At 41.8% G+C, this 26,117-nt stretch overlaps 1 protein-coding gene across 1 annotated transcript in view; it reads left to right on the top strand.

Moving 5' to 3' along the window:
- LOC136374559 (neuronal acetylcholine receptor subunit alpha-7-like) overlaps window positions 1-26,117 on the top strand; it is a 59,309-nt gene that overhangs the window by 22,570 nt on the left and 10,622 nt on the right. The window contains exons 3-8 of the mRNA XM_066339958.1: window positions 7,315-7,359; window positions 9,023-9,132; window positions 11,481-11,560; window positions 12,735-12,902; window positions 14,581-14,775; window positions 16,074-16,160. Of these exons, the coding sequence (XP_066196055.1) occupies window positions 7,315-7,359; window positions 9,023-9,132; window positions 11,481-11,560; window positions 12,735-12,902; window positions 14,581-14,775; window positions 16,074-16,160 (685 nt within the window). The remainder of the gene's footprint in view (window positions 1-7,314; window positions 7,360-9,022; window positions 9,133-11,480; window positions 11,561-12,734; window positions 12,903-14,580; window positions 14,776-16,073; window positions 16,161-26,117) is intronic.

The raw sequence follows: 26,117 nt of genomic DNA, 5'->3' as shown, positions 1-26,117 counted from the left end.
CCTGCATGCTAAGTGTAGATGTTTTTTGATTTTAATGGAAGACTGACAGCTTTTGTATGATGACATAACACTTTTTCCCCCAGGAACTAAGCATGTATGTCAGTTTATCCAAGCAGTCAGAGAGCAGCACTGTGCTGGAAGGCCATGTGAGGCCCTCTGCCCCAGCTTCTGGGGTTTCCATGAGAAGTATCTTTGAAATAGCAGGACAAATCTGGTCGCTTTACTCTTTCCAGGATCCCAGAGAACTGTGGGAATCTTGCAATTTGCAGGTCTTTGGCGAGGAACTTGAAGTCAGACAGTCTCAAGACCAGTGAGTCTACACTGTGTCACAGTTCACAGGAGTCCTGATCTTCAGGTACTTGTGCAAAGCTACAACCTAGAAAAATAAAATTAGTTTCCTAAGTCAAGTACCCATAGCCCCAGGCAGAAGATGGAAGTCATGTTGCATGTGCAGGACAAGAACAAGACTGCCTTTTTCACCACAGTGGAAATCGGAAGATATTGGGGGGTAAGGCAAGTAAGACACAAATCAGGTGGGCCTGTATTGCTCTCAGTCACCAGTTGTGCCAGTGAGTGGTTGCATACTCTGAAGCTCCAACTGGCAACAGAAACTGGCATTTCTTCCCTTATTTCTTACTCCCACTCTCATCTTTGTGGAATGCATGGGTTCAGTACTTGCTGCAGCAGCTTTTGTATCCAGGACTTTGCACTTAGCATCCATATCTGGATGGTCTCTGAAATACAGGAAGCCAAGGTTTTCACAAAGAATACCTCCTGAGGGCTTTGATAACCATGCATTACATAGCCTAATGAATATAGCTGGCATCCCTGTATTTGCAGGCTTCTCTGGCACAGTCTCTCTTTAAATGCTATGCTTCTCCCAGTACAAGGTTCTCTTAAAGTCTCCACTCACCACAGGTGATTGCTCCTGGCTCAGGGGCTTGCATGGGGGAGAGTGTAATCTGACAGGGGCTGAACACTTCAATATGTAGAGTTCTTGTCTCAGAAGCAAGTGAATAGACTCTGTTGACAGTGGCAGATACAGATGCAGTGGTACTTCCCCAAACTGCTCTTCTGGGGAGAGAAGAATGTGGGTGGTTAAAGACAGTGGGACCACACGGCCTACACAGGGTACCACATTGCCTTTGTGGTAGCTGCTACACAGTGGAAAGACCAAAGGCAGATTGCACTTCTTGCCCGAAGTGAAAGAATGCAAACCTCTACAAGACAGGAGGGGACCAAGAAAGACAGGACCTTAAGGAGAAGCCAGTGGCATCAGATGGAAGTGTGATTCAAACCTAGATGAGGTTTGAGAAATTTATGAGATATCACCTCCAAATATTCATAGGAGGAAATCCTGAGCAACAAAGGTGTTCAGCTGTGAGCACTTGCCTAGATGTATCTTCATCCTGCTGGACAACAAAATACTCTTCAGGTGTTTGTTCTTTTGTTATTCCTTTGTATTTTTGTATTTTTTCCCAATCTTTCACCTTAACTCTGAGCTCTCCTGTCTGATTTCCATCTTCTTCTTGAGGATGCTTTGTTAGAGGGATTGAGATTAAAGACTTAATTTATCCCTACATAGTGTTACCATGGCAAGGTTTATTCCAGCTTTTTAATGAGATCCCTCAAATACAAAGATTTTTCAGTGATACTTACTTGAATGTTGCCAGGGCAACCCAGGCACTTCTCAAAATTACTAGTTCTGTGAGCCTTCAACCATTCACTGCATTTGAGCTGAGTTTTAGCTAATCATCTGAAGACTGTGGGCAAATTGGGGGTTCAGCAATGGAAAGGAGTGCCTGTGCAGTTGTAGACTGAGCATACAAGCATTTGAAAGCTTGATCAATTGCTTAGGATATTGTGAGTAAGATCTCACTCAAAGATCAGTGTCTCTGCTAAAAAAACTTTCCAAGTCTCCATGTCAATGTCTTCATATCACTTGATGGTTTCCCTCCTCATCTTCAGATCTTCCGGTACAAAGACAGTTGGAAAAAAATTTTAAAATTACCTGAAGTAGTTGCACATGACCACTGAGAGTTACCTGTTCAGTTAGGGACTTTTCTGATCATTGCCTTGAAATAATTTAGTGCCTGATTCAACTCCCATTTCTACGGCTCTGTGAGAGGGCAAGAATTAATGACTCCTGCTGGTCACCTGTAACAAATGCCTTGCTACAGAGATGACATGTCATCATATGATGTGATTACTGAACCAGGAAGACTTTAAGATTTTTTGTCCAGGTGATATGACTAAGGTAATTATGTGGCTAAGGGCAGTTATATTTTATTTAGATGTTGACCTAGGAAGGGAAAATCTGTTGACAAGCAGTGATGCACAAGGCAGGCAGATGTACGGACATTGTAAGCTTTGAATTTAGGGCAGGGAAAAGAAAACCAAACTAAAACATTCACATGTCACAGCATGTGCACCAGAAAAAACCAAACTGTCACTTTCTGTGGGTCAAAGGTGGCTGTAGGAATAAGCAGATATCCAGGGCAGAGGATTATCTGGAGTCGGGCTGGAGATAGAAATGGAAGAAAATGACCCAGATAAATACAGGAAGGATTTAGACAACAAGTGTTGCACTCACTAGTGACCATGGCTTTTCCAACATTTTTAAGTACCAGGGGCAAAATTATTTCTCTTAGCTGAATGTTTGCAAACCAGGAGAACTGCCAGGAGAGTCATGGAAAAGCACCTCTGGGAACTGATAATTTTCAGCCTCACCCAGAGTCTTTGCAGGGCTGCTTTCAGTGCTTTGCTACACAGAGAGATGGGAGCTGAGAGCCAGCCCAATGTAGAGGGAAGATCATCCCCAAGGCTGACAGTGCCAAGACAGGAATCTTGAACAAAAAAAACCAGTGCGATAGATTATTCAAGTTTTCTCCTGGGAGGAAAGGAATCCTCTCAACTAACCTTTCAACCTCACTGCAGAAACCAGTGATACAGAACGAGGGAACTGTCTCCAGCATTTCCCATGCTCAATAATTAGCTTTTACTTAGACAAAGCTAAGTGACCAGTGACCGCCTGAGACAGAGTAAAGGATACACATACTCCAGGTTGTTTGTGAGTGTTCATGTAACAGAAAAATGCAGTCCCTTCTGTGCCTAGGTATTTTAGAGGTGCATACAGCACACAGGTCATGATGAAAATGGCAGGAGATGTAATTCTTCTGCAGCTCTGGAAAGGCAACTAGCCCATTGCAAAGCCCAAAGCATTTCCTTACAGAATGCAAAGCTTTGTCGCTCAGTAGACCACCACAAAAACGGAAAGCTCCATAAACATCTCAGCTCTGAAGTGCCTCTCACTCTAACGGGGTGGATTCAGAGTCGAGGTTCTGATGGCCCTCATCTCCTTGGCAGCCACAGCAGACACTTTTTTCCTTGGTTCCTCAGGGTTCTCTGGAAAGGACCTAGCAGGAGAGCTAGACCTGGACAAATGCCTGCCCAATGTAATGTTAACTTTGCTGCATCTGCAAACCAGGCACTTCTGGAAAACTCAGATCCTTGCTTGAAAAATATTTTGCTCTGTCATGCAATAAGAAGGACCCATCAGACTGCATCTGTTGACCAGCACTGCATATGGAAGCGTTTTCTTTTTTGCCCAAATGTCAAATGCCATTTAAGAGCTCATCAGCCTGAAGGCAAGAATGGGAATAGCCTCTGAATGGCCAAGAAAACATCCTGAAGTGACATTTTTTTTCACCCAAGAAAGACATAAGCAAAGTCCTAGTTAGACTTTGTGGTTTTGCTGCTATCTAAACACAAGACAAGGAAGACCATTGCTACTCTCTAGATAAGTATTCGAGAACTCAAAAAGATAAGTTTTCCTTTGACTACAAAACATATATAAGCACAGTTGCCCTGTGAAAAGGAGGCAAACCGAACCCAAGACAATCATTTCAATGCTACATGAAATACCTGTCTGAGGAATTGTTTGGAGTTAAAGCTGATTATCCATTAGTATCTGACACACAGATAAACAGGTAAGGACAACAACCTGTTTTGCAAAATACAGAAGTCAGCCCAAGATATCTTCCTTTGCAAGCTGTAAAAGTATAAACTTATTGTGCCAGAAAAAAATGAGTCTCTGTGTAAATCAGAGCCACATATGAAAGGCTCTTGATGGAAGGCATGTGCACATGCTGGAAACTCCCAGCCTCACAGATGTATTTCAGGCTTTAATGCATTCCCATGTCATTTATGTAGGTAGATGACAAAATTAGGAATATCCCCTCTTCGCTTTCCCTGTACATTTCAGCGTAGATGGGGAAAAATCCTTTGTTTTGTACAGCTAAGGCATTGGCTGACTGTTGCTAACCATGTTTTTAATCATAGTGTTCAAGTTTCTTTAACAGTACACAGAAAGTCTTTCTTAGGAGAACATGTGCAGCTTACAAGTATAGAGCATTATTTGGCTAACTACACCACATATTGTTAGTATTTGATGTGCAATTCAGATGACCATCATGCTTGCCAGTCCTATAGGCCACCTCAGGAGTCATTGGTGGCCAGGAATGCACCAGTCAGATGGGCTGTTGACTGGCCTCTGAGGATCGCTAGGACATAACCTCTACATCTCTGGGTTGTTTTCATTTCCCAGGTCAGTGGACACAGAAGGTTTTGATAACTCTATCAATTACCATCTCTGGGGTTATTCTTTACTTTATTTTATTTTTCAAGATGGTGTTTGAATCCTTCAGCATCGAAAAAACTTGTCTCAACAAGCCCAGTCCTTCTCTTATTTTTCTGCAGATTTTCTTACAATTGCTTCAACCACAGCAACCAAGGGAACAAAAGGGGGTGCAGAAGGACCAGGCCTCTGGAGGTGGGTTACAGTTTGCATAGAGAGGCGTATATTTGCTGGAGTGGCAGAGAGGAGAAAGGGAAATTGATACTAACAGTCTATCAATATAATGTTCACATCTGATTTTTGTGTGGCATCTCACAGCATCAGAAGCAGTGCAGTCAGGTTTCAAGGGGACTCAAGAGGAGGTAGTGTGATAGACAGTTTTGCGTGGATCACTATGGCAAAGACTTTTTCATGTCTGAAATTGACCTTTCCTGGGGACAGGACCCTGGCTGCAGAGCTTAACTGGGGCCACAGTGGCAAAACCATCAGGAATCTTCCAGGTCAGTGATGTCTCCCTTTCTAGGTTGTGGTATTTCTGGAGCTCCAACAGCCCAAATATAAAAAGAAATCGTGCTACAGACAAGGTTCGTGCTAAGAGTTTAGCAGTACCACTGGTCTAGTGCCTGGTGTGCTGGGGATCAGTAATTAGGAGGCTTCTCTGGACAGTTTTTCTTCCTGCCTTAGCCTAGGAATCTGCATTTCCAGCATTGGACACAGAAGTAATTCCAGAGGACTCACAGATGACCACATACGTCTAGGTTTGGTTTTAAGCAGCTCTTCCCTGAGGCTTCTGTGGTAGTTTCTTTGGTCATGCACTGCGAGGGTAGCTCAGGAGGGCAGGAGGGGAGGAAAGGCAGAATGAATGTAGCTTGAGGTGAGCAGACTGGTATTTTTCTGAAGTGAATAAGGCAGTTTAGGTTTTTTTACCTTGTTAGAGAGTAAGTACTGCAATAAGGACATGACCAGGGAGGGCATGCATGTCCAGGGAACACTCTGTCTGGTATAGATGCCTGCCAAGCAGCTTGCAATTGCAATGTCTCCCATGTTGGGGAAGATGAATCAGGGAAACCTTATAAATATGATTGCTTATCAAAAGATTCTGAAAATATGAAACCTATAATCAGGATAGAAATGAAAGCTTACTTTGAATGGAAGAATACTAAGTCTTAGATACTATATAACCTGAAAACAATGATCTAGCTAGCTGAAGGAGAATCCCTTTTGATTGAGCAGAACCCTTTCTGCTGGCTAAGGGATCCAAAGGTCAATGTAGCAAAACAGAAGTTTAAAGAGTAGTTTTTAGAGTTTAAAATATAGCACAGTATGGTAATATAGTACTTCTTATAGGCTGTATGTAGATTCTATAGGATTTTGTGTGTTGTGTTGGTTAGTCATTGAAAATTAGAATATTCATCACAAAAGGAGATATAATGTATTGTAACAAGGACCTCAATCTCTTACCTCTTCCTCCTCTCCTTCCCACTACTCTTAGCTCTCTCTTACCCTTCCTCTTCCCCCTACTCTTGCTCTCTCCTGCTGTCTTCCCCCTTGCCACTTTGCTCTCTCGCTCCCTTCTCACTTATCCCACACCCTCCTGTTCTTTCTCCCTCTCTCTTTGGGACTTCTCTTCAGCCGAGGCTAGTGGCTGAAGGCAAGGCCCTTTTACCCACAACCCTTGCAATAAACCCACATGTTCTAGAATATACAGACTGGCAGAATTCCTTGTCCCAGCCGTCCATGGATTCACCTACACTCCCACCCCAAACAGTGCAGACAGCCAAGCTTCCTAGGGCATGGACACACACAGGCACAGCTGGGTATACAGTGAGCCAGTCCCCCTGAGCAGCAGAGCCTTACCTCCTGGGAAGTGCAGGGCATGACTGTTGGTGGTGTTTGAGTACCTTTGTATCACACCACAGTGACTCTGCAGTCCTGCTTCTCCATCCCCCTGGTGCAGAGTCCTGCATCCACAGTGTAACTGCGGAAAACTGGACATCTTGTGACTCCCCAAAGAACTTGGGCACCAACTGGGTGGTGAGAGTATTATTGTTTCTGTTATAAGAAATTCTTCTCCATGGCCTCTGCATGCAGGAATAAACCTGCAGACTCCTGCTCTGTGCAGGTGTCGTGGGAGCTCCCTGTCACGCAGCATTTGTGTCCTTTTTGCCAAGTGATAGCTTCTGGCCAAGACCAGCCCTTTTTTTCCTTTAGCCAGAGCTAAGTTACATAGCATTGACACTCGAAAAGAACAGCATTCTAGTTTTATTTCACCATTGCTTTGCAGTGGCAGCAAATACAACAACATAAAATCTCTTGAATTGTGACATGCAGTGTCATACTGGAAAACAGCTTGTTTTGAGCAAGTAGCTAGAAGGTAAAATTTGGTAAGGAGTTAGTCCCCAGAAAAATAAGAGAAATCATCTATTACTTTCCTTTCTATTGTTGATCAGTTATGATAAATACAGGGAGTCTATAGATTTAAAGGATAAGAAAACAGTCACTATTGTCTTGGCCAAATAGTGGTGTTCCAGTGAGCTCACAATCTACTTCATGGAGTTTGATTTATGTACCCCAAGAGTCTGGATTCTCTAAAAGACACAGAAACTCTTCCATCTCTAATCAAACTGTTTCACCCCTTTTTCTCCTGTCTTTTCTTTCCTTCCCCATTTTGTTCAAAGGATGAGAAGAATCAGGTGTTGATCACCAATGCTTGGCTGCAGATGGTGAGTAACCTCCATCAGTAAGTCAAGAAACTGTCTAATTGAAAACTACTGAATATGATTTCTTAGCTGAAAAGCAAGACTGTTATCTTATACATTGTGTATAATGCAATACAAGCAGGCATTTTGAGTCCTTTAAAATTTCCCTAGTGCTCCTTTTAGAATTGAAAATTAAATTCAGGAGACAACAATACACTGTCTTTGGACAGACCTGTTGGCCATTGGAGCATGAAACCAACCACATTGTTTTGCCAATGGATGTAGGGATCTAGTAACAAAGACCCCAGAGTTAGGGTCCCATCATAGCTAAGGAGAGACTCTTCAAGGGGATCAAGGCCCTTTCCATAACCAGTGATGAGGACTTATGAGCCAGATACCCAATAAGACCTAGGCAACCTGCACTTGCCACTTCTGGGAAAATCTCACCTCTGCCTGAAATTGCGAGCCAGGGTACCTGTCCCTGAACCCAGAAGTGGTCACTGGACCACAGACTACTCGTAGAGGGTGGTGGGTAGTCCAGGGACCACAGAGGGCCTGATGTTGCATTGCCACTGGTGGCACCCAGGCACCTCTCTGGGATATTGCCTTCTCTTGTGCTTTACAAACCTCTTCCGTAAATATTCCTCCTACCTCTTCTGCAACCTGCTCCAGCTGAGGATTGACCTGCACTGCTTATGCAGAAAAAGCAAAACTGACCTTTACTAAGTGAAGGAACCTCCTTTGCCAGAGAGAGTTTCCTATCAAGTCTGCCTGACTGCCTATGGTGAGGGATACAGTGTTTTCTTATGCTGCATAAACAGATATCCTTAAGGGCTTGTGCTCAGGAATGAAGCAGTTCTTGAAGGAAAAGCAATGGTAGACTTAAATGATTAAACTAATTCTGCTTTGATTTTCACACACAAACACTATCTCATATTAATATGTTCAACTGAGCAGGCTGTTTCTTCCTCAGGTACCATTTGGGATTTGCAGCAGAAATGAGCATTTTTATATTGCAACAACTAACCCAGACAAACCTATATGAGTATAGGATTGTTAGGTCAGAGGCTGTGGGTGTCCTGTCCCTTGCAGAGATGTTCTACAGGTATAGCACTGATAAAAATTTCCCTTGCAAGCCTCCCATTCAGCTTCATTGTAAGTCAGAAGGTTCTTCCCAAAAGCTGTTCCTGCACCTTTCTTGAATTAACTGTGTTTGAGGTGGAGGAGATGGGATCAGAAATAACCCCTTGGCATATAAAGTTCACTTGCCTACCTCTCATAGCAAGGTAAGTAAAAGAGTCACCCAATCCTTGTAATAGATCAAATTATTTCCACCCAGTGGGGACTCTAAGACCATGGTCTGCCTACCACTAACCACCTCACTTCACTGCAGAACCAACAGACCTCATTGAGGTGCCTACTGCCAGTGGTTCTCCCAGCTGACCAGGAAAGGTTTGGGATGCCTTACTTCAGGCCACAAGATGAAGAGCTAGACGTTGTCTGCAGTAGTCACATTGTTATTTCCTCTGTGTATGCCAGCCTTTCTTGATAATTAAAGCCAAGCATTAAACTATTATCATACTGCTGCTATTGTTATTAGCAAAATCTATTCTGTTTCCATAATATTCCAGAGAGCTTAGAGGACTTTTACAAACTCGTATAATCTGATGATTGTGTTTGCCAACAGTCCTGGGTTGATGTTTACCTGTCTTGGGATCAGTATGAATACCCAGGAGTGCAGAACTTGCGATTTCCTGCTGACCAGATTTGGGTACCAGACATTCTTCTGTACAACAGGTAAGCAAGATGTGAAATGGCTGGTAGGAGACTAGAACTAAGTGCTGAAAATCAGCCACACTTCACTGATACGATGGGCCTTTTGCCCTCTAAGGATTTGGCCCTTACCCTTAAAGAGTAACAAAAACAAGCAAGTGTCAGCTAACAGATTTTTCTAACAGCCAGTCTAACTCTTCCTTCCTGCAGTTCTGTAGATGTCTTCTTTAACATTTTCTCAGTGAACACAGAGGGAAAACCATCTATAGTCTCTTCAAATTTACCGTATCTGCAGGAGAACTCTTGTCCTGTATCTGTCATAGTGTTTCTAATTGAAGTAAACAAATGGATTGTCATCTCACTTTCATTATCACATATTTTATAAACCACTCCATCATTCTTCTTCTACTCTGAACATTCTCTTGCATATTTTTTCTTCTCCAGAGATTAATCTTGCTCTCTAGACAGCCTTTTGGACTGTTGAATGAAGTGGAAACTCTCTAGATGGCTGTTTCCTTAATGCTTTCCAGGAGGAGGGGATTTGGGGTAGTCTCTAAAAATATCTTAATTCTGGACTTATTTTTTGATCTACTGTAAACCCCAGATGTTGTTCAGCTCTGCTGTCCTACTAGATTTTCCATGTTATGTCTTTCTCTGACAGTTTTCAGGGTAATACTTTCTAATTACCCAGATTAAGTTTCATTTTGTTAGTTTCCAGAGTTCACCATAATGCATCTTCCATTCCAAACCCTCACTATAAGATATCCAAAGTAGGCCTGGAGAGGCCTAGATTGTTTAAGTGTTCTTCTTTACTTCAGCTTTGCTTCTTACTGTCTGTTCCTTTTCAGTCTTTAAAAAGGAGGCATACAACTTGGTCCATATTACTGTAGTTTATAAGAATGTGCTGAAATTCAGATAGATCACCAGCCTCCTCTTAGTAAGAAAAATAGTTTGATTTGATGCAGTTGGCCTTTCACAAATCTGTGCCAGATGTTTCACCCCATTTTCTTTGAAGTCAGGCTGATGTGTCTATAATTTCAGCTTTAAAAGAAGTCAGAATTCTCTTTGATCTCCCCTAATTCACCATGCCCTTCCCTCTTCTCCACAAGCTCTCACAGATAATTGTTAATGCTTCAGAGGGTATTTCAGCCAGTCCTTTCAGTTCTCGAGAGTAAATTTCATCAGCTCTGCTGAGCAGAATCTATCTTATCTACATTTCCTTAACCTGTTCATCCCTTGTTCTGCCATGGACTCCTGCTACTGTGTGAGAATGAGTTGCAAAGAGAGAGAGGCACACAGGGTGCAGAATACTGCAGAATAGCAGCTTTCTTCACCCTATTGGTTTTTTCCCTTCCATACAAGTGATGGATCAGTCTCATCCTTTGTCTTTTCCTTGTCCCCTTGTATTTATAAAGCCTCTTTTAGTTGTCTTTTATGTCTTTGATAATTACCACTTGTTCTGGACTTAGACTTTTCAGCATCATTCCCTTTGTTTTGTGCTGGGGACAATACTGAGGGCTGAGGACTCAAGACATGGATAAAGAACAGATCAGAAGCATAATGGAGGTTCTGAATTTTTAAAATCTGGTTGAAAGACAGGGTATGTAGGATGGTATAGTCATGCAACATAGACCTGCTCATAGTCACTACAGGCAAAGCTCTATAAGCCAGGGGAGCCTTCTGTGGTTAATCTCTTCCCAAGAGACCCTCTGGAATGTGCTCCTAGACCTGCTGCTTTGAAGAATCATGTCCTTGTCTGGCTTATTACTCCTTTAATTTTCTCAGAATTGTTGGAATAGTAAAGAAATTCTCTTTGCTTGGTCCCTTTTGCTCTTGGAGTTTCAATGAATCTCCTCCTACAAGCCCCTAAAATAACTTTTCTCCAGTGTTTTTTTTCCAATGGTAGAAGCAAATCCATGTCCTCTTTGCATCTCCAGAGACAGTAGAATTGTTATGTCAGGGCACCATTGCTGTTACAACAGATACCTGGGTAAGGTAACAGATAACTTGATTTATGCAGTGAAGTGCCTCATTTTGACAGGTGCCCTAGAAAACCCTCATTGTCCTGACTGTTTAGATTTTGGATACAGCTAATGTGACACTTTTGCTTCTTTTCCTTCTGCCTTTGTTCTGAGACATGCAACACTGCCACTCATTTCTTTGAGGGCATTGTATCGTGCAAGCAGCCTGCTCATGTGCAGGCTGACAGTAACTACAAGGAACTGAGATATTAGTCAAGGGTAGACACTTCACTCAGATGTAGGAACTTAATTCAGCCAAAAGGTTATTTTTATGCTGACAGTTACATCTTTACTTACACAATCTCTTGCTTTTCCTTTGTTTTCTTCTGTTTTGTTTATGCTGTGTTACAGTGCAGATGAAAGATTTGATGCAACATTTCACACAAATGTGCTGGTGAACTACTCTGGATCCTGCCAATATATTCCTCCAGGTAGGAAACAGGGAGTATTTGTTTACTTTTAATCAAATAATTTCAAGCAGGTTTTCTTCATGAATGAAACTAAGATGTTTAAAAGCCATCTGTGGAAATTTTGCAACCTTTCTAATATCAGGACAGATCTACTAAGAAAATTTAAGTCCATTATCAGTGGTATGTACACTTTATGAATCAGTAAAATGTTCTCCTGAGCAGTTTGCTCAGAACATCCACAGGCCCACCTAAGGTGTCACCCAAAGTAAGGTGGTGTGCACCATGTCATCATGTTTCATGTGCGGTCCAGCCAGGTCTCTGTTTGGAGAGGTGTGTGAGCAGAGGAAACCCCAAGAGGAGCACTCGCTCAGCATTGAAGCCCTTCCTGCCAGGCAGAGACTAAAAATCCAGGTGAAAAGACCAACTGGGATTGGTCTCAGCCAGTTGGGCCCAAGTCTCAGTCTCTTTTCACCTGTGTTGCTGATTCCCTGCCTGCATGGTCCAGCAGCCAGGACTCACCAGCAAACACATAGCCTATCCCACAGTTGCTCACTGTGGTGGACAAAAAAGTCCTAAGCTTTGTGTCATAGCATAGTATTGTCCCCAAGCAGGTCCACAGGGCCCAGGGGGAATCAGCAATGACTTCCCTGATGGCCCTGCCCATTAGACCCCTTAAAGTATCCCAGAACATGAACTAGACACATCCAGTTAAATTCGAGGCTTGGTTACCACGCAGATGATAAAGGCCAGCACTGAGCAAGGTTTAGCACAACAATGTATTTTCAAAGGACTGCGGGTCTGAGGCAGGGCCTGACCAGGAACTCCTTTCAAAGAGCTGGTCACAGTACATTTAGTCCCTGGGGTGTACTCTTTGCTCCTGTCAGACCAAGCAACACTGCCTGTAATCTGCTAGGGCCAGCTGGCACTGGGAGACAGGCTGGGCTGCTCCTGGGTGGCCACAGTGTCCTCCCAGCCAGCCTACCTCAAGGATGCAGTGAAAGGAGAGTTTGCTGGTGGAGGAAGGGAGATCATTGCACTCATGGCAGCATCTTCCACCTGCAGTACTTGTTTGATTATCCCATGACTGTATCACAGAGAATTTTTGAATTCTGTGCTTCCTCATGATCAGAGATAGATAAGGTTAAGATGAAATGCACTCTGCAGATGCTTGATTGTGACTGATTTCTATCTACAGGCATTTTGAAGAGCACGTGTTACATTGATGTCCGCTGGTTCCCCTTTGATGTGCAGAAGTGTGATTTGAAGTTTGGCTCCTGGACTCACAGTGGCTGGTTGATTGACCTGCAGATGCTTGAGGCTGATATTTCCAACTACATCTCAAATGGAGAATGGGATTTAGTGGGTAAATTGGCCAACCTACAAATTTTCAATAGTCTAATTTTCAAAGGCAAACCTCAAATATATGGAAATAATCAATCAATTGGACATGGAATACAGATATTAAAAATATAGATCTAAGAAGAAGCAAAAACAGAGGTAAAAAAAATCACGTATCAGAGACAGCCTTTCAGCAACATTCATTGAACTGTGCCTGAAAACACTGTGTTCTGAAGCAATTGCCTGCCACTGAATACATAAATGAAAGCTACTAGTCCTGACATATCTGAGCAGTTTGTCAGTATTAAACTTGGATGTGTCTCATGTAGGTGCATGGAACACTATTGTCACATTTATTCTAATACATCAGCAAAATTGATTGGTGTAAAAAGTATTTCAGCAAAACTTTTGCATAACTGGACCTTTCTCACCCAGAAAAGCATCAAAGTGTCTACCAGTTCATAGAATCCACAGATTAGTATATCTCTCTTCTGTGTTTTGGAAGATACCTGTATTTTCAAAAGACCTTATGCCCAGAACTAGTTATTCACAGTGAGCTTCTAGTAAGTTATTTTGAGCTCGTTTATGTAGCTTTAAGTCACAAGCAAGGTTTCGGAAATTGACGGAACTTAGACAACTGCAAGGAGAGGTTACAAATAAGACATTTTGTCTTTGTCTGGACATACAGATGAGGAGACAAGTACCCTGACCAGCTGCATGCAGTATTTTTACCATTCAGGGCATCTGAGAAATTATATTCAGTTTTATGAGAAGCCAGAAGACTCCATAGTGAAGTCCTCCTAAAGTCCAGCCGTTTCAGAGCAATCCTCCCTATCCAGTGTTCCTTTATAGTAGGTATTTTTGTCCAATAACTTTCCGCATCTGATTAAGAGCTTGTGATTTATCTGCCTTCAACCCTGACCAGGGGAGAACAAAACAGGGACTTATTTAGCCCATACAGCGAAAGCATTAAGCAGCACCTTAGGCAAGCCATGGCTATATCCTTTAACAAAACTTTGCTAAGCCTCTGCCAAAATGCACACATTGTTACATCATCTGTCATGTCCACAGGAACAAGAAAGAAGTGAACAATTTTGGCAGAAAGGATACAAGGTGCTGAGTTCTTCCAGCTCTCCTGACATTTCCAGTGCTCTAGCAGTCCCCATTACGCAGCATGTCAGGCAATCTGCTGTAGCAGGATCACCATGGGCAACCCTGCAGTACATCTGTATTGGACAGCTCAGATCTGACAGACTCTGAGCTTAAATTGACATCCTTTTTGAAAAGTAGGCCATACCCTGTCTGTTTTTCCTGAAAAAAAAAAAGAGCAAATATAAATAGAGGATCACAGAAAAGTAAGAAGCAGTGGCACTTGTCACACAGAAAATCTGATGCATATGCTAGTGAATATCATGTCAACACTATGTGACCATTCACAGAGTGCAGGAAGGCAGAATGCCTGTTTTTCCTGTTGAGGTTGTGATGCCCAGGACTGTTTTGTTCTGGCCCAGATGAGCTTTATTAGCTAAGCTAGGTTCAAATGGCTCAGAAGGCATGAAAATAAATCCTAGAAAACAAAGAACATGGACTAAGAACAGCAGAGGTGACACATTGGCTTATAAACCATCACTTCTTGGTCCAGTCCAGGGAGGTAACTGGGAGTCCTGCACCTCTCCCCACTCCTCTGATCACCCTCTTCTTAGGTGTCCCAGGGAAGAGAAATGAGATGTACTATGAATGCTGCAAAGAACCATACCCAGATGTGACGTACACCATCACCATGCGTCGACGCACCCTCTACTATGGCTTGAACTTGCTCATTCCCTGTGTTCTCATATCTGGTTTAGCACTGCTTGTATTTCTTTTGCCAGCTGATTCAGGAGAGAAGATTTCTTTAGGTAAGTGCTAAAATATTAATTGTTTCATAAGCATCCTATAAAATAGGAAAATAAATACCTCATGGTGCTATGGTGCTCCATGAATAAAGATTTCACTAGAAGAGCAAAAGAAGTCCTTTTTTTGTTGCAGGAACAAGGATAACAGCTTTCTCTTTGGCATTCACACATCCTTTGTGAATATGTGCTACACATATAACATCTTTTGGACTGGGAGGAAGCTGAACTTGTTGCTGGCACAGGCAGCAGTGGTAGTATTCTGTCATGCCTGTTATGTTCTTTAGTACACCTCAATGCATTTCACAGCTCATTGGCTCTCTTTTTCAGATAGAACATACTAGGAAGCAAATAGTGAAAGGCTGTGAACAGCAGCAGCTGAGCACCAGATTTTCAGCTTCAAAGTTCAGCTCCCAAAGCACCTAGCCATGAGTCCACTATGAACACAGGCATGGAGGGCTAAATGAGATTTACTGCTCTATGTGTTGATAAAAATGAGAAGGGTTCTTCCAAGAGAATATAGGGGAGAGTTGTAAATACACCAGACTGGCCCAGATGAGATTTTAAGAGTTAATTGTGCATGATTCTGTCTCAGGACAGAGACCTTTAAATCATCTGAAGTGTCCTTAGTGGGTTTTTTTTGTTAAAAAAATAAAAGGTATCTGAACAGCCTGCTTTACAAGAACTAAAACACAGGCTACCAGGGGTACAGTTTCTGTCTATGACATATAGGATGGGGATAAGGAAAATAATTATTTGAGCTGAAGTACAATGTTGACACAAAAATAAGAGCTAATTTCCATGCACTGACCTTTTGATTTCTCAATATCAGAATACTTAGGTTTAGCAGCAGCCTTTTCAGATAGAGCAAAGAGCTTCTTTTAAAACTGACTGCATGTCTTTGAGGGATGTTATATAATATGTGATAGCAAAACCTAGGCTGCTGTCTGTACAAGGCTCTCCTGGCTCTTAACAACCATTTGCGCTTTGTGCAATCTTTTGGAAAAGCACTGTAGTTCACCGGTTTTGCAAGCTTTGTTTCACTTAGTAAAGAAGATTTCTTCATTACTTTGATAGAATCAAGGATGTGTGTGTGTTAAATAAAAATCAAAAGAGACCAGATAGAGTTGCATCTAAAAACACTCACACTTCATAGAAGTTCTAATCTTCATTGACAGATATGAAGTCAAGGGTTTGGCTTAGCTGTATATCAGGACAAAGCTCTATTTAACAGCAAAGACATCAGAGGAGCAGCTGCAGAGTCCATTTTCCTCATTCTTCCTAAATATGTTCACTCCCTCCAGGTATCACTGTCCTTCTTTCCCTGACTGTATTCATGCTGCTTGTGGCTGAGATCATGCCTGCAACTTCTGACTCTGTCCCACTAATAGGTGAGTTGATTTTCACTGCTTTGTGCACCATGTATGATGCCTCTCAAGAGCTGTTCAAAGCCAGTTTGAGGATTGACTATTTTTGTTACTCCAGTTTTGCATTCAGCAATGCAGGAATGTCAGCCTGGGCTTCACCCCATGCATTTATGAAATGGACCCACATGAGGTTACAAAAAGACAATGGAAATATTAGATAAGCAGGTAACTGTAAGGCTTGTGAGGACACAGTGTCAATACTGCAGAAAATTAATCTTTCTTCTTCTGCATGACCCTGCCTGCCTGCAATTACACAAATGCTTCCTGCCTTCTCTCTTCTCTCTGTATGAAGAGCAATTGAGGATACAACAGTCAAGATTCAATTATATCACTGGAGCATTTTTAATATGTACTGAAAACTATGGGACAGATGATCATCTCGGGATTGCAGCCAGACAGACATTGTTACAGCCTCTGTTTTTATAGGACCACCCCTTTACCTTGGTCTCATGGGGCCTTACTGCAGGGTAGAGAAAATAAACCTGTATTATTTTACAAAATAAAAATAATTAACACTGTCTGAAAGACCTGTGAGTACAAATCATGACTAAAGCACACATTCTAGACAGTAGAAATTAACAAAATAGTCAACAGTATATCTAGATGCTGGTGGAAAATAAGCCTCAAAAAGATTATATAGTGATTAGGACAAGAAAAAAACATTTACTCGGATAGCTTCATTTTCTCTCTTGGAAGCTTTAAAACTAGGCCTGACTGGGGATAAGCATGCAAGAGTAAGGACAATAGCACCCATAGGCAAGAGTTTCTGAAAGTGTCCAAAAAACACACGTCTTAGTGAAAGTCAGCAGGGCTCTTAGCTTTGAGTCATACAGGAGCTTCCAAAAAGCTAATAAAATGTGTTTCTGAACATATACCTAGGACACAATAGAGATAGACACAATTCTAAGAGAAACTTGTGTGTAGAGAAGAGACACAAGCTATCTTGAATGACTGTTGACATAACTTTGCTGCATATAATACATAAAAAATCCCATTTAAATTTTGTAAAGGGGTACATTGCCTATGGACGGTCCACAAGCTTTAACCTGAACAGTTTCTACTAATACAGTCTTCTATCATAGAAGGTAGGATTCATACCAAGAAAACCAGTGAATAATTATGTATTTTTACAGACTTTGATGCTGCAGTAAAAGACAATTTCTGCTTATCAGAGAATTCCTAAAGTTGCTGTAAATTATATCCACTACTCTCTTATTCTCTGCAAATATTTTAATTTGTTTTTGAAGACAATCATGTTGGTCAGACATAATTTATTCTTACTAAATGTTGGATGGCCGTTCCCAGTCTCCATCCTCTTTTTCACCTGTCCAGAAATGTTCCCTGAGGACTTGCTGCCTGATTTACTCAGGAATGGAGTCAGAATGACAAAGCTGTTTTTCTCTGGATTGTCCTTTTGAGCTTTTTAGAAGTGTATGCAACCTCTGCCTTTCTCCATCTCTTTAGTCTTGCAGTGACCCCTTTAGGATTCTCAATGATGCCATGGATTTGGTCAGGTTCAGATCCCACAATCAATCTGTGAATCCTTGCTTACCTATTGCTGATTGTGTTCCTCATCCTTGAATCATCTGTAAACACAGAGAAGTCAGAGACCTTGATGGTGCAAACTGATGCAAAGTACACACTGCCTTGCCTTATCACTGACTGTTCACTGTCACTAAATCATCTCCCCCCTTTCAGCAGCAAGTACGTGCTTGCCTTATTCAGCTATTTGTGTGGTGTATATGTGTTCAAGTTTGGAATAACTTAGGGGAGAACCTCTAAAAGGAGTCCCCTAAAAACGAACCTCCAGCACCCCTTCCCCCCCAGCCCTGGGTTTGGGAAGGAAAATGCCTTGGAGGAAAAGTGGAAAAAAACGATTTATTGACAATGAAAAAGAACACTCCCCAACACCGAAGAAAGAAAGGCAAGTTACTGTGCTTGGGGAGGGTGCAGCGCTTCTTTTCCGCAGGCCCCGGAGATTCTCCAACTTCTCGGGTCAGGTCAGGTTCGGAGCCGGTCCAAAATCTTTGGGGGAGTGGGGTGGGGGGAGGGAAAAGAAAAGGAAGGAAGGAAAAAATCGAACAGAAGTGGTGAAAGCCAGTGGCAGGGGCAGGCAGCAGGCAGGCAGAGAGAGAGAAGTAGCAGCAAGCAGCAGCAGGCCAAGCGAGCAGCGAGCCGGAGAGAGAAAGTGAGAGAGAGCAAGCAAGGAGCAAAAACAACAGGCCCTGCCAGAGAGGGAGGGGGCAGCTGCCAGACACAACAGTGTAGTCCAAGATATGGGATAGGGGACAGCGTCAACCCAGAACAATATGTAGTGATAGAAACTCTTCCTGTTGCCCTTAATTCCCTCACCAGCCTCAATTAATGAATTTTAACATTTCTGACCATAATGACCATAACCGACCATAATGACCATAACCAACCCTAATGACAGGACAATGCTTCCAAATTTTTGTTTTGTAGCCTGTCTCTGTTTCCCACAACCCCCTCTCTTCTACACTGAAGCCTTAACATGAGTTCACAGTTTAGCCACACTCATCTGCTAGTGTGCTTTAAGCCCTTGCAGTTTTCCTGAGCTGCTTTATCTTTCAGAGCATTCTCTGGTGGGATCCCAGCTACTAATTCCCCTGAAAAATGACAGGTCTGTTCACCTGAAGTCCAAGATCTATGCTCTGTTGTTCCTAGTCCCCACTCAATTCATGGTCCTGAGCTTCATTATTTCACAACTCCAGCCTAGGTTGCCACTGCTTATCATGTTCCCAACAGCTCCTCATTGTTAGTGAAACACTCTGTGCACCACCCCTGGTTATACGTTACATATGTGCTGCCTTTTCAGCAGTCATCAGGGTAGATCAAACCCCTGGTGGCACTGAGGGTTTGTGATACAGAGGTTTCCCTGAGTTCTAAGAAGTGCCCTTGTCCACTGTCTTTGGATGGTCTGTTATGCACTCTCACCACAGAATCCTTCCTGTTTACCTCTTCACTGAAGATGATCCACCAGCTGAGATAATCCACCAACTCTGCAGCAGCTCTTGTCCATCCAGACAAGCTGCTTCTCACATCCAAGTGGCTCCTTCACGTAACTTCTTCTCCTGAAGATCTTCTGGTAGTGAGAAATGTTCCTCAACATCTCAGTTTTCTAGCAGCATTGTTTTATCATGACTATGTGACCAGTTTCAGCTGGTCCTGCATATCCCCAAACTTGATGCATTTTCTCATTCTGGAGGTGAGCTCCTCCACCTTGTTTCACCATTCTTGAGGTCTTTCTTGCTCTGACTACCCAATACCATTTTTTTTCCACCCTTGTCTGCTACTTCTGCATTTAAATTTGGGTTGTTATCTCCCTTCCATAGTATTTCTAGTTTAAAACTCTGCCCCTAACTCCTTGCTCCTCTCCAAATTTACAGGGAGATAGCTTATCCATTTGGCTTCTGTGCCCAAGCAGCCTCTGTTCAGCAAGTGCTCAAAGCTGGGATGTGCGCTTTTACATGATCTCGAGTTCTGAAAACCTTATCCTTACTCTAACAAAGTAACATAGCATCTTCTCCTCACAGTGGTCTTACAGGTCATCTAAAATGGGATATTTTAGCTGCTGAACTGTGCCAGGTCATGATCACAGTTTTTCAGTGTGATCTCTGGTTCAGTTAAAATCCTCAGAATTAATATGAAGAAAAGCAGTACATTTGGAAAGCTCATTCAAATTTTGAAAGTAGAATCAGCATGGTTAGCAGCAGGTTGTATGAATAAACAAATCTTCCAAAGCATGTGGTTTGTGAAGGATGCAGATAATTTGATCTTGAAGTAGAAAAATCCCTTGCTGATCTGCTGAAGAGTCACTGTTACTGGTCTTCATGCATGTGGGTGCAGAGATACTTTGAAAACATAATTTCATATGCTTTAAAAATTTGCATTATATTCTTAGGGCCTGAGTTTTTAAAAACAAATGCATCCACACATTTCTGGATCTGCATGCACCCTCACAGCCTTTGCTTTTTCAAAGACACTAATCACAGAATCTCACAGAATCAGAATCACTAGGTTGGAAGAGACCTCCAAGATCATCGAGTCCAACCCAGCCCAAACACCTCAATTTAACCATGGCCCCAAGTGTCACATCCATTCTTTCTTTAAAAATCCATTCTTTCCCTGGAGTCACCACCATGGTGACTCCACCACCTCCCCTAGGCAGACAATTCCAAGACTTTATCACCCTTTCTGTAACAAACATTTTCCTAATATTCAACCTATATTTCTCTTGGTGCAGCTTAAGACTATGTCCTCTTGTTTTGTCAGTTGCTACCTGGAGAAAGAGACCAACCCCCACCTGGCTACAACCACCTTTCAGGGAATTATAGTGATAGCATCACCACTGAGTCTTATTTTCTCAAGGTCCTTCCTAAATTGAGGGGTCCAGAACTGGAGACACACTCAAGGTGTGGCCTCACCAGTGCTGAGTACAGGGGAAGAATGACCCCCCTGCTCCTGCTGGCCACACTATTCCTGAGAAGCCTAACATGCCGTACTTTTTTCTGACCTCAGCTTTAACTACTGAACTCTAATAATAAGGGAAAACAGCACAGCGGCTGTTGGAGTGTCTTTATTGAGGTAGCAAAGGAGAACTGGTCTAATATGATACCAAGAAAAGTACTAGCTTTTGCAATCTAGAAGATATTTACAGAGTAATGTGGAAATCATACCTTAGTTCTCCTTAGTTAAGGGGAGCCTCAAATTATATTAATAACAAAGAAAGCATTTCTCAGATTAAATAATCAGAAGGATGCATGTGGAACAATACCGTTGCTTTTTTTTTACCTTTGCAAAGTATGTCACCCCTTCCTTGGTACATGCTCTGCATTATCTCTCTGTTTATAAAGCTGCCTAAAGGAGAGACTCTTTCACTCCACACATCTAACTTCCCCAGATCAGAGATTCCCATTTCTCAGTAGCCCACCAGCTATCACGTTAATATATGTTAAAATAGGTCAACTTTTGTTGTAAAGAGCAAGTGACAAGACTTGGCCTAGAAATCAGTAGCAGGCTGCTCAGCACCTTTAACCACCAGGACCCTGCTGCTTCTGCTGCAGGGTTAGGGGCAGACCTTTTCTTTCCACAGTGAGCAATCCACTTTCTGTGCCAAGAAATGTTCCAGTTGGACAGGCTGGCCCTGCGCTCTCATTCAGCTTTCTTGAGGTTTGCATTCACATCAGTAACTGGGTGCTCCTTGCCCATCGGCTTCCATCCTTCTCTAGCACACCCTCCCTTTTGGGGAAAATATTTATTTTCAAAGCCCAGTTTTCAACAGCACACATCTATGCAAAGAGAGGCACCACAATACTTCAAAAGTTAAATCCTGCCCTTCCACAGAGATGCCAGTGAAAGGAGAAGGCTGAACCAGGGAGCAATGGCTCTGTTTCTGTTTAAAACATTAATCACCCATAGCACAGCAGTAACCTCAACCTGAATCAAAAGAGTTGAAGTCCCATGACATCTGAAAACACAACAGTTTGGCTAGAATCTAGCACAAGTCAACTTTATGAACAAGTATTCTTTCTCTACAGGGTACTGGAAGTCCCTCCTGGCATTTAAAACCACTAGAGTGCAGCTTCTAAAAAAACTTTCAGACCATGGCTATTCAGCAGCAGCTGTGTCCTAAACTTACCCTTCCTACTGTAGCTTAATCATGCCTTGCAGGAAGTGTGTATTGCTTCACTTGTAATTTTACTTGCAATTTTTCTCTTTACAAAGAGTCCATATAAGTAGGAAACTGGAGTTCATTACTTGAGGAAGGTATGTGCAGAAATACATAGAACTCCAGATGTGCTACACAACTAAATTACTGGTCTGACTGCATTAAAAACTGGGTAAAATCATACCTGCGTGATACAACTCAGGTATAAGAGAATTGTTTTTCTCTCTTTCTAAAAGCCTATATAATTATACAGATTTGTTTTGCACTATAAATGCCAATAATTTCATGTCCCTTCCAGTCCCTATTATTGCACTCATCCAGTGCATTACATAGGAAGACATAACCATGTCCCACTGAGTTGATTTCCTGGTTCAGCAAATAAATCAAAATTAAACAAATACTGTTATTAACAAGTACTCTTATTTTAATTAGAGCCTTTGTACAAGTTCAGACTCTGCCTTTTGAAAATAAAGGACTAGGTAATTCATCTGAAAACTACATTTGAGGTATTTTGCTCTACACTGTAAGGATTGTTTTATTTTTTAAAAGACATTGTGATTGATGTTAGGTGAATGGTTGAACCCAATTATATTTGAGGTATTTTTAAACTTAAATGATTCTATTATTCTAGGTAAATAATAGTGGACAAGGATCTGGTTTTGGTAATAGTTATATGGCCATTTCTCAGGAAAGGGTGAGTTCCTTCCTTAGGCAATAGACATCTGCCTGAATTCCTTTAAGGTCTTCATATCCCTGATCTGTTTCATTAAACTGTGTTTTCTATCCAAAAGTAACTTTATAATTAAGACGAGGAAATCATGCATTAAGAAATCACTAAAGAACAAATTCCTCAAAGCCAGTATATATTCCTAACTACAACTCTTACCTTTCATTAATATCCTTTGGCTGGAGCCTCCTTAAGATTACACAGTTGGTGGTCATGTGGTCTCACATCCAGTGGTACCAAATAAAACAGTGACCAGAATTAAATTTATAGGAAAGTCTTCAATAATGCTTCAGGATAAGTTGTTAGTTTGGGCTCATAATATTGAAAAACTTTATCTCCTAATATAATATTTAGTTCCTACCAAAATCAGCCAGTGTTTCAGAAAGACAGATCAATCCACACCCCACGTTAAGTCAGACATGGCCTTCAGAGCAAGCCATTGCTCTGGAAAATTTAAGCCAGGCCAGTGAGGAGCCTAACCAGCACATCCCCCTGACTCTTCCACCTCCAGAGGGACAAAATTTTGCCACATGGCACTGTCTGCACTTCTCCCCTCCTGCTGTGATCCTGTCTGCTTCCAACACCAGATGCTTTGTTTTTTTTTTAAGAAAACACCAGTCCCCAGCCCTAGTAAACCACATGTTTACCTCTTGTTCCATTCTGCAGCGAGACAGGTTGTGCAGAACTGACTTCACCCACCCATCTTATATTTACCTTTGTTTTCCTGTGCTGCAGTTCCACCACTGTGAGGCCAGGGTGATACTGTGAAGAGACAGACCCTAAAATGCCTGCTTTGAAAACTTCACATAGCGCTTTGCACTTGTATTGACCTGAAGCTCTGCAGGCTTTGAGTTCAGGCCCCAGGTACCACAGAAGCTACAGTCACACGGAAGAACAGCCAGCAGCACCTACGGCTGGACTCCTCCAGCTTTAGAGCAAAGTTGCAATAAGCTCTGACTTAGCAGCTCTCTGTCTATCCTAGCCCGTGCTCTGAGGAAGTATCACTTTCAAAGCACTTTGTCAAACCAGACAAAGCATGCTTCCTCCCAAAAGCCAAATCTTGAAAGGGAATGTTCAGTTGTCTCAGACCAGTCAGATGATTAGTTTCTTCTGTAAACACATTTTGTACCTTGCAATTTGAGGCTTCCCCTTGCACAGGAGAAATGGTTAATAATTTCTGATTGTTTTCCATGCCAAAATAATTCCAAAGCACTGCAAATCCTAATTTGAATCTGTCTCCAAAATACACCACTGATTTTGGATCAACAGTCTGTATTTTGCTTTAAAAGGAGTTTATAGGAGAAAGTGGAGAACACCAGGAAGCTGGTATGTAGACAGCATTTGAAAGGGGAAGATAAGGTTCATAAATATGAGAACTGGCACTTACTATGATTAGCATGTGATGCTTGACATTTTGGCTGAATGTATCTTATAAAGCACAATAAAATTAAAGTTATCTTCTCCATCTCCAGTTAGCAAAACTGCATTTCTCTGTCTTATTTTGCTAAGCTTCTCTGCTTTCTTAAAAATCACAACTTACTTGCTGCTTAGGGCTCCATTATGATGATATTTTCCAGCTGTGTTCCCTTCTTGCTGTCCCTTACCCTATGCCCTTTCAGTAAGCATGAACACTTTGTGTCATAGTTCAGTACTTTTACAGCAGATGTTTGGGGTGATCTCTTGGATTTAGTCATACAGCAAACAAGACTGGAAATTACTAGGACAGAGAAGCAATGTGGTGCTTTGTTACCTTCAGGAGTTACAGATTGTTTTAAGTTATGAACATAAAGCACTAGTTGTTCTGACTAGAGAGAAAATTAGATTAATCCCTATTATATTTTCTGTCATCTGCCTGTATGTTCTCACCTGATGACATCTCACTTTACTCTGGCCCTTTTTGAGTTTTTGGAGTGCTTTTCCTCCTATCCTTTCATGGTCCTGTGTGGTACCTTGTCAGAATCAGGACTCCGCTCAATCTCTTTCATGAAACAGAAATTCTCATCCATGGCAGCTCTAACAGTTTCATTCCCCAAAAGTGATGCTTTTCCCAAAGCTAAGAGTCTTGGATGCATTTTCTTTACAGAAAAATAAAATCAAACAAAATAAGAGATGAGATTTACTTTTCAAATTCCCACTTCTATTCTTCAGAAGCATATGGAAGGGGAAGACTTTCAAAACACAAGTACCATGATTGTATGTCTGCTTCTGTATTTCTTTGCTGTCTGTGTAGAACAGTAAGTCATAAAGAGACTTCCTCCTCTATCTTTTGATTGTCTTCATCTCCGAGTAACTCTGCCATTGCCCTTTGCAGACTGTCACAGCATCTGCACAGCACCAGGCCTGGTCCCTACCATAGGAGAAAAGAAGTGTGGTTGGAAGCCCCTCTGCTGATATCTGAGGGTTTTGTCAACATCCACAGGCTTTAGTCCTCTCACTTGGACCATTTCCAGAAGGAGGAGTAGTGAATATCTCATTCTGAGTTCACAAGAAGCACAAAGCATTCAGCCCTGAATGACTGAAATTACTGGACTTAGAGTGCCTCTAACCCAGTTATTCATTTCACATGCAAAACCTGATGTTCTGTGAAAAGATCTAATAGAAACAGGAACATCAGTGGGACACATCCAACATCCAACTTGATCAATATGAATACCTGAGCACAACACGTTCCTCCCTCCCCTAGTATTTCACAGGAACAAGAAGACTGTAACTGGTCCCAGTGCAGATGCTCTTTCTTGTGATTGACTGTTAATAAATCTGGTTCATATGATAACTGCTGGCATGATATGATATGATATGATTGATGTGATATGATATGATATGATATCACACTGTTCAGTGACAAAATCAAGGTAAAACATCTATCCTAGAGATTCTGTTTTGTTTAATCTGTCCCTAGTCAGCCCTTGAAGTTAATCCAGTTCCACTTCAGATGTGTGTCTTCCAAAACATCCTAAGATGCTTCTCTATCATCAGAAAATGACACAAAACATCTAGAAGTGGTATTGAATGCACTTCAAATTATGAATTGCAAATCACTGCTATCATTTTTACATAGGTGACATCAGAGTATGCCTGCAAAGAACAAATAGCTGTTCTCACTGACTTTTTAGAAGATTTTCTGACTATCTGTGGTTTTATTAGATATTTGTTATGACAACAGCACATGATCATCTTTTGACTGTCCTGGGACAGATGGTGACAACTCCTAGATGTTAAAACTGCTGTCCAGATAGTTTGTTATGTAATGCTTCTGCAAAGAAAAGGAAGAAAATCACTTAAACAAGAGCAAATATTCATACTTCTTGAAGTTCAGTTAAGCATCCAAACCAGCTGATTTTGTTCATTCACCTCTGCTGAAGAAAGCATCATACAGATTTTAAAACATATTAAGAGTATTTAGAAGTGACAGGTACAGACCTCAGTATCCCTGGGGAATGTTGCTGTGTAAGTCAGGGATATTGAGGATCTTACACAGATTGATTTGAGGATCAAACACAGATCT

The sequence above is a fragment of the Sylvia atricapilla genome, chromosome Z (genome assembly GCF_009819655.1).
Source record: "Sylvia atricapilla isolate bSylAtr1 chromosome Z, bSylAtr1.pri, whole genome shotgun sequence".
NCBI classification, from domain to species: Eukaryota; Metazoa; Chordata; class Aves; order Passeriformes; family Sylviidae; genus Sylvia; species Sylvia atricapilla.
Note: the sequence above shows the minus strand (reverse complement) of the source record. Positions and strands in the feature narration are given on the sequence as shown.